The sequence below is a fragment of the Mobula birostris genome, chromosome 22 (genome assembly GCF_030028105.1).
Source record: "Mobula birostris isolate sMobBir1 chromosome 22, sMobBir1.hap1, whole genome shotgun sequence".
In the NCBI taxonomy this organism is placed as follows: domain Eukaryota; kingdom Metazoa; phylum Chordata; class Chondrichthyes; order Myliobatiformes; family Myliobatidae; genus Mobula; species Mobula birostris.
The window spans coordinates 4,115,423-4,127,836 of NC_092391.1; the positions used below are offsets into that span (position 1 = coordinate 4,115,423).

The following is a 12,414-nucleotide window of genomic DNA, read 5'->3' on the forward strand; positions in this document are numbered from 1 at the left end:
ATGATGTTTGTGTGAGCATTTCTCTCCCAGATGGGTGCGCAATATTCGGCGACTGAGAAACATAGTGCTCGGCTAGATGTTCATAAGACTGGTTAGCGCCCTATTTGCTTCCTGATCATGGTCGTTCTGGATTTTAGATTTTTTGCAACATTTTGAAGGTGGGTTTTGTATGAGAGTGTTCAATCTAGTGTGACTCCTAAGTACTTTGGGTGTAGATTGTTGGGTAGCTGTTTGTCGTTATAGTTTGATATTAGGTTTAAATTTGGTTAGTTGATTGTCCAGATGAAATATAGAAGTTACGATTTGGTTGACATCCACTTTGAGAAGTAGTTGGACAAGATTTTTTTTTCAATGAATTTGACATTGTTCGATTGGAAGGCTATGGCCCAGTGGTCAGCGTATCCAAATTTAGATTTGGTTTTGGTGGGGGGGGGGGGGGGGGTCACTGAGCCAGAACTGACCCTTGGGGGACATTATTGCAGAATTTCAGAATGAGACTGGTCTCACTTCCCAGGTAGATGAAGAAAGAACGTCTGCCTGTGATTCTGTGGAGGAGACATAGGATGATTCGGGTTAATTTTAACATTAAGTCTTGGTTCTAAACGATGTTGTGTACAGTGGATAAATCAATAAAAATTGCTCCAATTTTTTTTTGAGTTCAAAGCCTGATTCAATGTACGATGTGAGTGCGAGAACTTGTTCACTGGTACTGTGATGTTGTCTGAAGCCAGCTTGTCAGTATGTAAGGATCTGCCAGTGGTAATATTCTGGATAAAATAATACGCTCAAGACGTTTGTAGGTACAGCAGAGGAGAGAAATTGGGCAGTGACTTGCTGAATCTTCTGCAGGCTTCACACACAAAGTACTGGAGGAACTCAGCAGGCCAGACAGCATCTATGGAAAAAAGTACAGTCACTGTTTCAGGCCAAGACCCTTCGGCTGGACTGGAGAAAAAATGATGAATAGTAGGTTTAAAAGTTGGTGGGGGGAGGAGGGAGAAACACCCGAGGTGATAGGTGAAACCATGGGGGGGGGGGGGCGGGGTGAAGTAAAGAGGTGAAGGGGTAATTTAATAGAAGACAGAAGACCATGGAAGAAAGAAAAGCGGGGGAGCACCACAGGAAGGCGATAAGGTGAGAGAGGGAAGAGGTGTTGGGGAGTGGTGAAGGTGGGGGGGTGGGGCACTACCAGAAGTTCAAGAAATTGATGTTCATGCCTTCAGGTTGGAGACTACCCAGATGGAATATAAGGTCTTGTTCCTCCAACCTGAGTGTGGCCTTATCGCAACAGTAGAGGAGGCCATGGAGTGACATAACGGAATGGGATTAGGAAGTGGGATTAAAATGGATGGCCACTGGGAGATCCCACTTTTTCTGGCGGACGAAGCGTAGATGCTCGGCGAAGTGATCTTCCAATCTATGTCGGCCTCTCCAATATACAGGAGGCCACACCAGGAGCACTGGACACAGTATATGACCCCAGCCAACTCACAGGTGAAGTGTCGCCTCACCTGGTAGGACTGTTTGGGGCCCTGAATGGCAGTGTGGGAGAAGGTGTAGGGGCAGATGTAGCACTTGTTCCGCTTGCAAGGATTAGCCAGGACTGAGATCAGTGACGAAGGACGAATGGACAAGGGAGTTGCATAGGGAGAGATCCCTGTGGAGTCAGAGGGATGGAGATGTGCTTGGTGGTAGGGTTCATTGGATATGGTGGAAATTCCAGAGAATTATTTGGTGGTAAGTGAGGACAAGAGGAACCCTATCCTTGGTAGAGTGGTGGGAGGATGGGATAAGAGCAGACGTGCATGAAATGGAAGAAATGCGGTTGAGGGCAGCGTTGATGGTGAAGGAAGGAAAGCCCACTTCATTGAAAAAGGAGGACATCTCCTTTCTTGAATGAAAAGCCTCCTCCTGAGAGCAGATGCAGCAGAGACATAGGAATTGAGGGCAGGGGGTAGCGTTTTTACAAGTAACAGGGTGGGAAGAGGTATTGTCCAGGTAGCTGTGAGAGAATGTGGGTTTATAATAGTCGTCAATAGATAAGCTGTCTTCTGAGATAGAGGCAGAGAGATCGAGAAGGAGAAGGGAGGTGTCGGGAATGGATCAGGTGAATTTGAGGGCTGGGTGGAAGTTGAAGGCAAAGTTGATTAGGTCAACGAGTCTGCATGGGTGCAGGAAGCAGCACCAATACAGTCGTCAGTGTAGCATAGGAAAAGTGTGGGGCGGACACCAATGTAGGCTTGGAACATAGATTGTTCCACGTAGCCAGCAAAAAGGCAGGCATTGCTGTGACCCATGCAGACTGCCCATGGCTACACCTTTTGTTTGAAGAAAGTGGGAGGAGCCGAAAGAAATTATTAAAAATGAGGACAAGTTCCGCTAGAAGGAGGATAGAGGTGGTGGAGAGGAGCTGGTTGGGTCTGGTGTCTGCAGGCTTTCCTGGTTTAGATATCGCAATGACTTTGGCATGTTTCAAAGTGTCAGGGTATTTTCCTTTTGTTATGACATCAGTGAAAGCATGAGCCATCTAGAGAGCCATACTCTCTTCTCCGAGATTTTTCAGCATTTCTGGGTAGATGGCATCGATGCCAGCAGCCTTTACTGATTTAATGCTTTGCAAGGCGGATTTTGTTTCGGCTGGTGTTATTAGAAATGTAAGTGTGCCATCATCATCTGGCATGCTATCGTAAAGTTTTTGGTATTCGTCTCTGACTTGCGTTTTGAATTTATGATTAGGAGTGTGCATTCTTCTTTGATGTGCTTTGCTACTGTCTGCACTGACTGAACAATTGGTTTGTTGTTTTGGTGCTATGCTGGGGTCTAGTTTTTTGAGGAGGTTCATGCAAGTTTGCTACAGTGAGTGAAGTCCGTATTTTCCAACAGTTCCCATCCATTTTGTCTGTCGTTTGGAGCGATTTGAGGAGATCATAGCTGTAGTCGTATCACCTGTTGTTTTAAACTCTTGAAATAGTTCTTCACTTCCTTTAGACCAACAAGGAATGTATTTTTGTCAGTATGGCATCTTTTGTGCATTTTAGCATGAGTCTATGAGGTCAGTGGAAATTTTCAGTGGTGAGTGGTATTCTTCTACATGTACTTGCAAGGTGAATTTTTCCCAGTTTGCTTTTCTGAAGTTCCATCTGGTTTTTGGGATAGAGAGATGAGTGGGTATTTGGGATCCAATCGTTATTAGCATGGGACTGTGCTGACAATGAGGAAAATCACCGAGGATTTCTCGAGTAGCTGGTAGGGGTTCAAGTTGACTGTTTGTTGTTACAAAAGAGAGGTCCGGTGTGTAATTCTGTTGCCATCTAGCTGAGAAGAATCTTTAGGATCATATGGTCATTGAAGATCCTTACTAGATGCCAAATGACTGATCACTTCTCCAGCTGTGTTGTTTTCTGTGTATCCCAAATAGTATGATGACTGTTGAAGTCTCCGAGGAATATTGCTGGGTGTTTAATTTTTTGGTAATGGTGGATTCGGCCCTTCCTTTTTTGGAGGTTTATAGACGTTTACGAGAGGTAAACTTTCTCCCATTTGAATAGTAGTGTTATGGATATTGTTACCTGGTGTGATGTTCGAGCTATAACTGAAATGGAAGTAAATGAGTTTTTAGCACAAATACCTGTCCTGTATTTCTTGTGGAATACACCTGTCACTCTATTATATCCTGGTATCCTATCTTTAGATGGAGCAGAGGTCTCATAACATGAGTTTCTTGGAGGGCAATTACATCAATGTCATGATCTGTCAGGATTTTAGAGAGATATTCGCATTTCACCATTGATGTGCCTTCGACGTTGAGTGATAATATTTTGATCTGAATTTCCAGTGATCTTTGTGTCAGTTTGTTGCTCGAGGAGTTACCTTTGGGTGTTGAGTTTGTAGAGTCTAGTATACTTTTCTAACATGGTGGACTCTGAGCACTATGAACACAGACCACATTATTGTGGGCAATGACCGAACCAGTATATATTGAAAAGTTGGCTTGATTCATGAAGTGTGGACCAGGAGGAGCAGACGCCAAGTCTGTCCTTTCGGGAGCCGGGGCTGGATCGGTCTTCGTTTGGCATCTTGTCCAGAGCCATTCCAACATGGGTACAGCTCCATGGTAACATAAACACTTTGATAATAATTTTACTTTGACATTGAGGACTCATTAGATAGTGCTAAGGGAGGTTTTCCATCCACCTGACAGGCAGAGGGGCTGAATGTTTCATTAGACAATAAGACATAGGTACAGAATTAGGCCATTCGGACAATGAAGATGACTCTGCCATTTGATAAGGGATGTTTTATTTCAACCCCTTCTCCTCATAACCTTTGCAGCCTAGCAACCTTAACTTTAAATATATCTACTACAGAGCAATGAATTCCCTTGGCTAAAGGGATTCCTCCTCATCTCTGTTCTAAGGGATGTCCTTCTATTCTGAGGCTGTGACCTCTGGTTCTAGACTGATCGAGTGTATTATCTGCAAGGATGCAACCATGAGGGTTCAGCATTCTCTCAGTGCTGTATTAGGGTGGTTTAGTTATTCACTCCTGAAGTGGGTCTTTGAGCCCTCGCCCTCCAGTCTGAGGCAGCACCATTATCATTGCTCCAAGACTCACAATGCTATTCAATAACTTGGGTTGCTACTGATATTTTGTAAGGAAAATAAATGTTACCTATTCAAACACTAACTTCAGTCTTCTCTTTCATCATTGCAGGAGGCTGAGCGAGCTATTCACTGCTTAAATGGAAAACTTGCCCTCGCTAAGAAACTGGTGGTGCGCTGGGCACATGCACAGATAAAGGTGACTATCAGTAATGAACTTCCCTCAGTTTAGATAGAGCGATAGATACTTTATTGGTCCCAAAGGGAATTACATCGTCATTACAAGTGCACAGATAAATAAATATTAGAAGAGAAGAAAGAACATCTTGTACTTCTTATTTTTATTCCTTCAAGTCAAAGATTACAAGATGACTTCCCCAGCTATAGGTTGACTTGTTATCGGGCCTGAGGACCGAGGGTAGGCATGATCTCAAATAGCACTGTCTGGAGTAGCGCAGTCTATTACTGAACGTGCTTCTCTGTTCAGCTGAGGTGGCATGCAGGGGGTGAGAAGCATTGTCCGGAATTGCCAGGATTTTCAGGGGAGTCGGAGCAACACTCACGACGTGCTGGAGGAACTCAGCAGGTCGGGCAGCATCCATGGAAACGGTCAGTCAACGTTTCGGGCCGGAACCCTTTGTCAGGACTGAAGAGGGAAGGGGCAGAGGCCCTATAAAGAAGGTGGGGGGAGGGTGGGAAGGAGAAGGCAGGTAGGTTCCAGGTGAAAAACCAGTAAGGGGAAAGACAAAGGGGTGGAGGAGGGGAAGCAGGAGGTGATAGTCAGGAAAGGTGAAGAAGGAATAGGGGAAAACACAATGGGTAGAGAAGGAGACGGAACCATGAGGGAGGTGATAGGCAGCTGGGGGAGGGGGCAGAGTGAAACTGGGATGGGGGAAGGGAGGGGGAGGGAATTACCAGAAGTTGGAGAATTCATTGTTCATGCCAAGGGGCTGGAGACTACCTAGACGGTATATGAGGTGTTGCTCCTCCAACCTGAGTTTGGCTTCATCATGGCAGTAGAGGAGGCCATGTATGGACATATCCAAATGGGAATGGGAAGCAGAGTTGAAGTGGGTGGCTACTGGGAGATCCTGTCTGTTGTGGTGAACGGAGCGGAGGTGCTCGACGAAGCGGTCCCCCAATCTGCGTCAGGTCTCCCTTTTAGGGGAGTCCTTTGTTCTACCACAACTTCCAGTGACTCCTATAACAGAGCCAGCCTTTCTAATCAGTTTATTGAACCTGTTGCCATTATCTGTGTTGATGCCATTGCCCCAGCACACCACCACATAGAAGATTGAGCTAGCGACAACAAACTGGTAGAACATGTGAAGGAGAGGCCTACAATACTCCAAAGGACCTCAGGAAGTAGTGGTGACTCTGACCCTTCTTATACACAGCCTCTGTATTGGTGCTGTACTCAAGTCTATAAATTTATTTTTAGAATTGAGATCTAGAAACCTATCTCGTGATTTTTTAAACAGGCATAATTTTATAGCATTTGATTGTTGTATTAGCTCTTGCCCTCCTGAGTGACCTGAAGCTCCATGTAGTTAGCACATTAAACACAACTTGTACCTTTATGAAATACAGATTTTTTTTCTTTTTTTTGCATATTCCAAGTTTAGGTTTTAAAAAATATGACAAGACTTTTTTAATCTTTTGCGCTCTCTGTTACAAGCAGCAGGTGGTGTTAGCTCAGAAACTAACTTTGACAGATTAATGTTAATGTTTAGTTATTATCGAGAGCAAAGGTTACTGAGCTGCTGCTGTACTAACTGGTCAAGCTGACATGGGCTGCTGCTCAACCTCCTTGTTCCTTTGTTCCAGTAAATAATCAATAATCATCCCAAAAAGTGAGGATGATTTACTCTGAGCTAACGGTCTGGTATTGTGTTGGAAATGTTCTACACTTATAACAGTTACTTTAGTTCTGCCTGATAAATGGGTTTATGTTCCTGGCATTAAAGGACTTTTATCAGAATATTTTAGAGATATAGTGATCTGGTTCAGATGGACATCTATAGTATTAGCATGGAAATAGTCAGGTCTTTCAGACAGGTCTGTTGTCAGTCAAGTAGCAGTGTGGACAATACTGGAGCATCATATTGTCTGGATTGTACCTATATCACCCAGTGCAATTTTTGCACCTTAAATGTCACGGTGAAATATAAATAGTTAATAACATAGAGCATTGAACAGTAGGCCTTTGGCCCACAATGTTGTGCCAAACCAATTAGTAATTAGGTGACCAGCTAAACTAATCTCTTCTGCCTACACGATGTCCATATCCTTCCATTTTCTTCTCATTCATGTGCCTACCTAAATGTCTTTTAAAAGTCCCTTGTGTTTCTGCCTCTGCACCACTCCAGCAGCGTCTTCCCGACACCGACTACTCTCTGTGTAAAAAAAACACTTGCTCCTCCCATCTCCTTTGAAATTGCCCCAATTATGTTTATATGAGGAGAGTAATGATGAAAGGGGGAGCCAGTTCTTGGCTGAAATCCTCAAGGATCAACGATGAACTTTATTCGCCAGATACGTTTACATGTATTAGGAATTTGCTGTGGAGCATTGGCATGACATGCAACAAAAAATAGCATTCAACAATAATAAAGAATTACATAAAACAAAATCAGAGATTAATGTACAGATATGGAATAAAATGTGCATGAATATATAAATACCAGCATGTATTTACAATGTAAACAGTTTTATAAAAAGTGCAGGGCAATAATAGGGGGGTAATAGATAGAGCGGGGTCATTGGGGGGCTAACTAGAATGGTTGGTCAGATTAACTGCCTGAGGGCAGAAACTTTTAAAATGCCATGGTTTTGTTTTAATAGTTGAGTTCTGGTTCTTAAGAGGTTAATTCTGGGTTGAAAGCAAGTCTGCAGTTCTAACTCCTTTCATTTAATCTCCAACCAAAGGTTGTTTTTGTCACGTTGAATATTGTTGATTGTACTGGTCACGTCAACTGATTAATTTATCGAGCTATGCTAATTTCTGTTTGAGTGCTGTTGTAAATAATGGGGAATGTTGTTTCATACTCAAATTACAACCTTTACCTGGGCTGTGTTTTGGGATCCTGGCTATTTTCAGGCTAACAGCTGCTGCACATTTCAAAAGATCCGCCTAAATGTAATTTTGAACCACAGCCAAATAAAACAGTTGTGAGGATGCTGTTGTAAGAGGCCCTGGGACGTGGAGCTAGGACCCTAACTTTCGTATCCTAACTGAAGAAAAACCAACAGTTACATTGACCACCCTGCCCATGGACTGCTTGTCCCACTCCCAACAGGGAGGAGGCTACGTGGCATCCACGCCAGGACCACCAGGCTCAAAAAGTTACTTTCCCCAAGCAGTGAGGCTGATCAACACCTCCTCCCCCTCCACACCCCCGGTCACCACTGCTTTATCAGTTCCTGTCAGAGTCACCTTATGTACAGTCGCTCCTGTACCGAGCATCACTCTATGGACATACAGTCAGTCAATGTATGTAAGCTATCTTACGTATTTATTGTGTTCTTTATCATATTGTGGGTTTTTTGTGCTGCATCAGATCCAGAGTAACAGTAATTTCATTCTCCTTTATGCTTGTGTACTGGAAATGATATGACATTAAACAATCTTGAATATTACAGCTTGCATCTCAGAAATTCAGCATATTGTGAACTTGGCATAAACATCTTCAAGATGTGCATTTTGTTTGAACATATTTGTTGTCGTATTGACTGCCTTCCTTAGTAAATGTTTCAAAATGTATATTCGGATTCAGATTTATTATCACATATACATCAAAACATGTAGCGTAATGCGACCCTTGTGTTAACAACCGACGCATTTACTTGTTTATTGAGATACAGTGTAGAACAGGCCCTTCTGGCCTTCCGAGCCACACTATCCAGCAGCTCACTGATTTTACTCTAGCCTAATCGTAGGACAATTTCCGGTGATCAGTTAACCTACTGATTGGTACATCTTTGGACTGTGAGAGGAAACCGGAGCATCCGGAGCTAATCCATGCATTCTACAGGGAAGACATACAGGCTCCTTACAGATTACGTCAGAATTGAATTCTGAATTCCAGCACCCTGAGGGGTAATAGCATCACGCTAACTGTGTCGCTCATGGATATGTTGGGGGCACATACACATTCTAGCACCAACATAGCATACATACCATGCTCAGCAGGACAACACTGAACACAACAAATGACAACAGTGAAGGACACCCCTACCCACGGACACCGAGCCCATCTTCCTTAGTGGACTCGCAGTGATTCACAAAACAGGCTCTGATGAGCAAAAGTTCTCTGTTGTGGAATTAATATGGAAACCGTACACATAACTTTTACCAGTATATAGTGGTTGATTGTCAACAACCAATAGTAAAAGTAATGTCTTTATTCTGTACAAAACTAAAAATTGTTTGATTTTCATTATTCAAAACCAATGAAATAATTGAAGATTTGTCCATGATTCCTGACATGTGTTTATTTATTAACACATATTCCATGTAACTCCATATTGAATACATTTCAAAATTAACCAGTGCCCTGTTGTCTTTCCAGCAGGAATATCAGATGGGGGGAAGGAGAGATTTGGCAATAGCACTCAGACAAGATGGGTGGTGACGTGATGTTGAAACAGCAGTGTACTCCAGAGCAGTCCCCTGTAAACCATATTGGCAATAGTCCTTCAGTTCCTTCAGTTAGTCCTGACGAAGGGTCTCGGCCTGAAACGTCGACTGTACCTCTTCCTAGAGATGCTGCCTGGCCTGCTGCGTTCACCAGCAACTTTGATGTGTGTTGCTTGGCAATAGTCTATCTCCTTTGTTCCTGAAACGATCAGAAATAAAAATATTCCTATAATCATGTAGATTTGGGCTGCCTACATAACTTTAAGGAAACTAACCAAATGCATGTACACCTTCTGGTTATTTTTCGTCAATAAATAGTGTTTTAGAATCATGGTGGATGTGGGTACAATATAACAGCAGAGTACTGCATTCCCCTGTCACTTGTGTTTCCTTCAAGAACACAGAACCATGTTTGACCTCTGCATTAGTGCCACTTATTCACTGCCATGCATTCTGCAAGTCTCAAGTTGGCCGTATTTCCTCCCTACTGTTTGTACAAATTAAATGTAACGTGCTTTAGGCCTGAAGGAATTTGTACTTGTTTAGCAACACACACAAAAACCTGGAGGAACTCAACGAGTCAGGCAGCACCTGTGGCACTGGAGTTCAGAAGAATAAGTGGGAATCTCATTGAAATCTACCGAATATTGAAAGGTCTAGATCAGGAGACCCCAGCCTTAATTATGCCATGGAGCCTTACCATTAACTGAGGGGTCCATGGAGCCCAGGCTGGGAACCTTGGATCTAAATAGAGTGAATGTGGAAAAGATGTTTCCTATCATCGAGGAGTCTAGGACCAGAGGGCACAGCCTCAGAAAACAAAGATATCCCTTTAGAATAGAGACGAGGAGTTTCTTTAGCTAGAGAGTGAGGAATCTGTGGAATTCATTGTCACGGACAGCTGTGGAGGACAAGTCATTGGGCGTATTTAATGTGAAGGTTGATAGGTTCTTGATTAGTAAGAGCATGTAAGGTTACGGGAAGAAGGAAGGAGAGTGGGTTTGAGAAGGGTAATAAATCAGCCATGATGGAATGGCACAGCAGACTCGGAAGGGCTGAATTACTAATTCTGCTCCTATGCCTTAGTCGACATTTCAAGTTGAGACCCTTCATCCAAAAACAGAGTCTTGAACTATTGACTGTTTATTCCCCTCCATAGACGCTGGGTTCCTTGAGCATTTTGTATGTGATGCTCCATATTTCCAGTACCTGCAAAAACTACTCACAGTATCATTATTTACTGGATAGAACAGATCTACACACTGCCTGCTGTGCATGGGGAAGATTTGGCCAAATGGTAATTAATCATCGGTATTTCTTCAACTTGTTTTTTTATGCAGAGATATGATCAATACAAAAATGATAAGATTCTTCCGATAAGTCTGGAACCATCTTCAAGCACTGAACCAGTCCAATCCACATTAAGGTAACAACGTTATGTTAACTAGTAGTCACAAGTGGTGCAGTCTACAAGTTTCCATGCTCTGGTTGATAATTTTGTGCAGAGGTTTCAAGTCTCGTAGATTCTGCCACATGCAATCTTCAGTGCCACCTGATGGGTACTGCAGAGTGCTGTCTCTCAGATATGAGGTATTGAACTGAAGGTCTGTCTTCTGCAGGTTGCATTGATCCCATGATCCTAATTACTGAAGGGACTGAAAGATCTATCACTGCCTTTGCTAATATTGTTGTAGGTCACAACGGGACATTGACAGGATGCAGAGCTGGGCTGACAAGTGGCAGATGGAGTCAAAGTCTGAAAATTGTGAAATGATTTACTTTGGAAAGTCAGATTTGAAGGCAGAGTACAGGGTTAATGGCAAGATTCATGCAGCGTGGAGGATCAGAAGGATCTTGGGGTTCATGTCCATAGATCCCTCAACATTGCAGCACAATTTATGGATTAGGGTAGAGAATTGTTATTTTTCTTGTAGCTTAACAATCTTTTTTGTAATTTCCCCTTAATTACGGTGCAGTGCTTTTGTATTTTTTCTTGAAGCTTCTTAGATTTTCTGTAGCAGGGATCATGCCTCATGAATCTGGCTGTGTTATAGGTTAATTGTTATCACTGGAATTTTGTTATCTCTGGTCTGAGGACCGAGTATGAGACCACCATCACTTTTTTTTCTTTGAAATGTTTTCATTCTTGTAACACATATGAACGGTGATTGATAAGTTTGTGGCATAAGGTAGACGGAGTCAATTTTAGAAAACCTAGCACATTTATTTTTCAACATAGTCCCCTCCTACATTTACACACTTAGTCCAGCAGTCATGGAGCATATGGATTCCTTCTTTGTAGATGTCGGAGTCTTGAACCTCCAGAAAGTGGTCCACAGCAGGGGTGATTGATAAATTTGTGGCCTAAGGTAGAAGGAGATGAGTTATTAACTTCAGACTCTCTGCATAATCACTCAAAGAGTTGAACTGCATGTGTATTTAACAAGATCTGTATAACTCATTTAAACTGGTGACCCAGACTTCATTCAACAAGTGGTTTGTGGTTTGGGTGCCCATGTAATGTAATCAGATTTAAATTTGTCACACACAGAGCTAGTCTTTTTTGCAGCAGTGCTCAATATTAGTGTGTTCCATTAAAGAGAAAACACAGATACCTGCTAATTTGGCCATTTGATTGTACTACTGTATAATGCATTAATTTTGAATGCACGCTACGGGGAGAAGGCAGGAAATGTGATTGAGGGGGATAATAAATCAGCCATGATTGAATCATGGAGTAAAATCAGTGGGCCGAATGGCCTAATTCTACTCCTATATTTTATGTTCATATGTTATTCCAAGATGTGAAGCAGTTACTAAAAGATTTTGCCAGATCGTCATTTGAAAAAACTTATTGATGTTCTGCTCACATATACCTTCAGTGGCCACTTGATTAGGTACCTCCTATACCAAATAGAGTGACCACTGGGTGTATGTTCATGGTCTTCTGCTGCTGTAGCCCATCCACTTCAAGGTATTGTGTGTTCAAAGATGTTCTTCTGCACCCCACTGTTGTAACATGTGGTTATTTGAGTAACTGTTGCCTTCCTGTCAGCTTGAACCCCACAGAACTGCCACTCACTGGATGTTTTTTTTTGTTTTTTCGCACCATTCTCAGTAAACTCTAGAGACTGTTGTGTGTGAAAACCACAGGGGATCAACAGTTTCTGAGAT

General features: G+C 42.7%; 1 protein-coding gene across 4 annotated transcripts in view; it reads left to right on the forward strand.

Moving 5' to 3' along the window:
• rbm18 (RNA binding motif protein 18) overlaps window positions 1-12,414 on the forward strand; it is a 72,231-nt gene that overhangs the window by 38,052 nt on the left and 21,765 nt on the right. For all 4 annotated transcript variants that reach the window (XM_072239925.1, XM_072239926.1, XM_072239927.1 and 1 more), the window contains exons 4-5: window positions 4,714-4,800; window positions 10,581-10,666. In XM_072239925.1, the coding sequence (XP_072096026.1) occupies window positions 4,714-4,800; window positions 10,581-10,666 (173 nt within the window). The remainder of the gene's footprint in view (window positions 1-4,713; window positions 4,801-10,580; window positions 10,667-12,414) is intronic.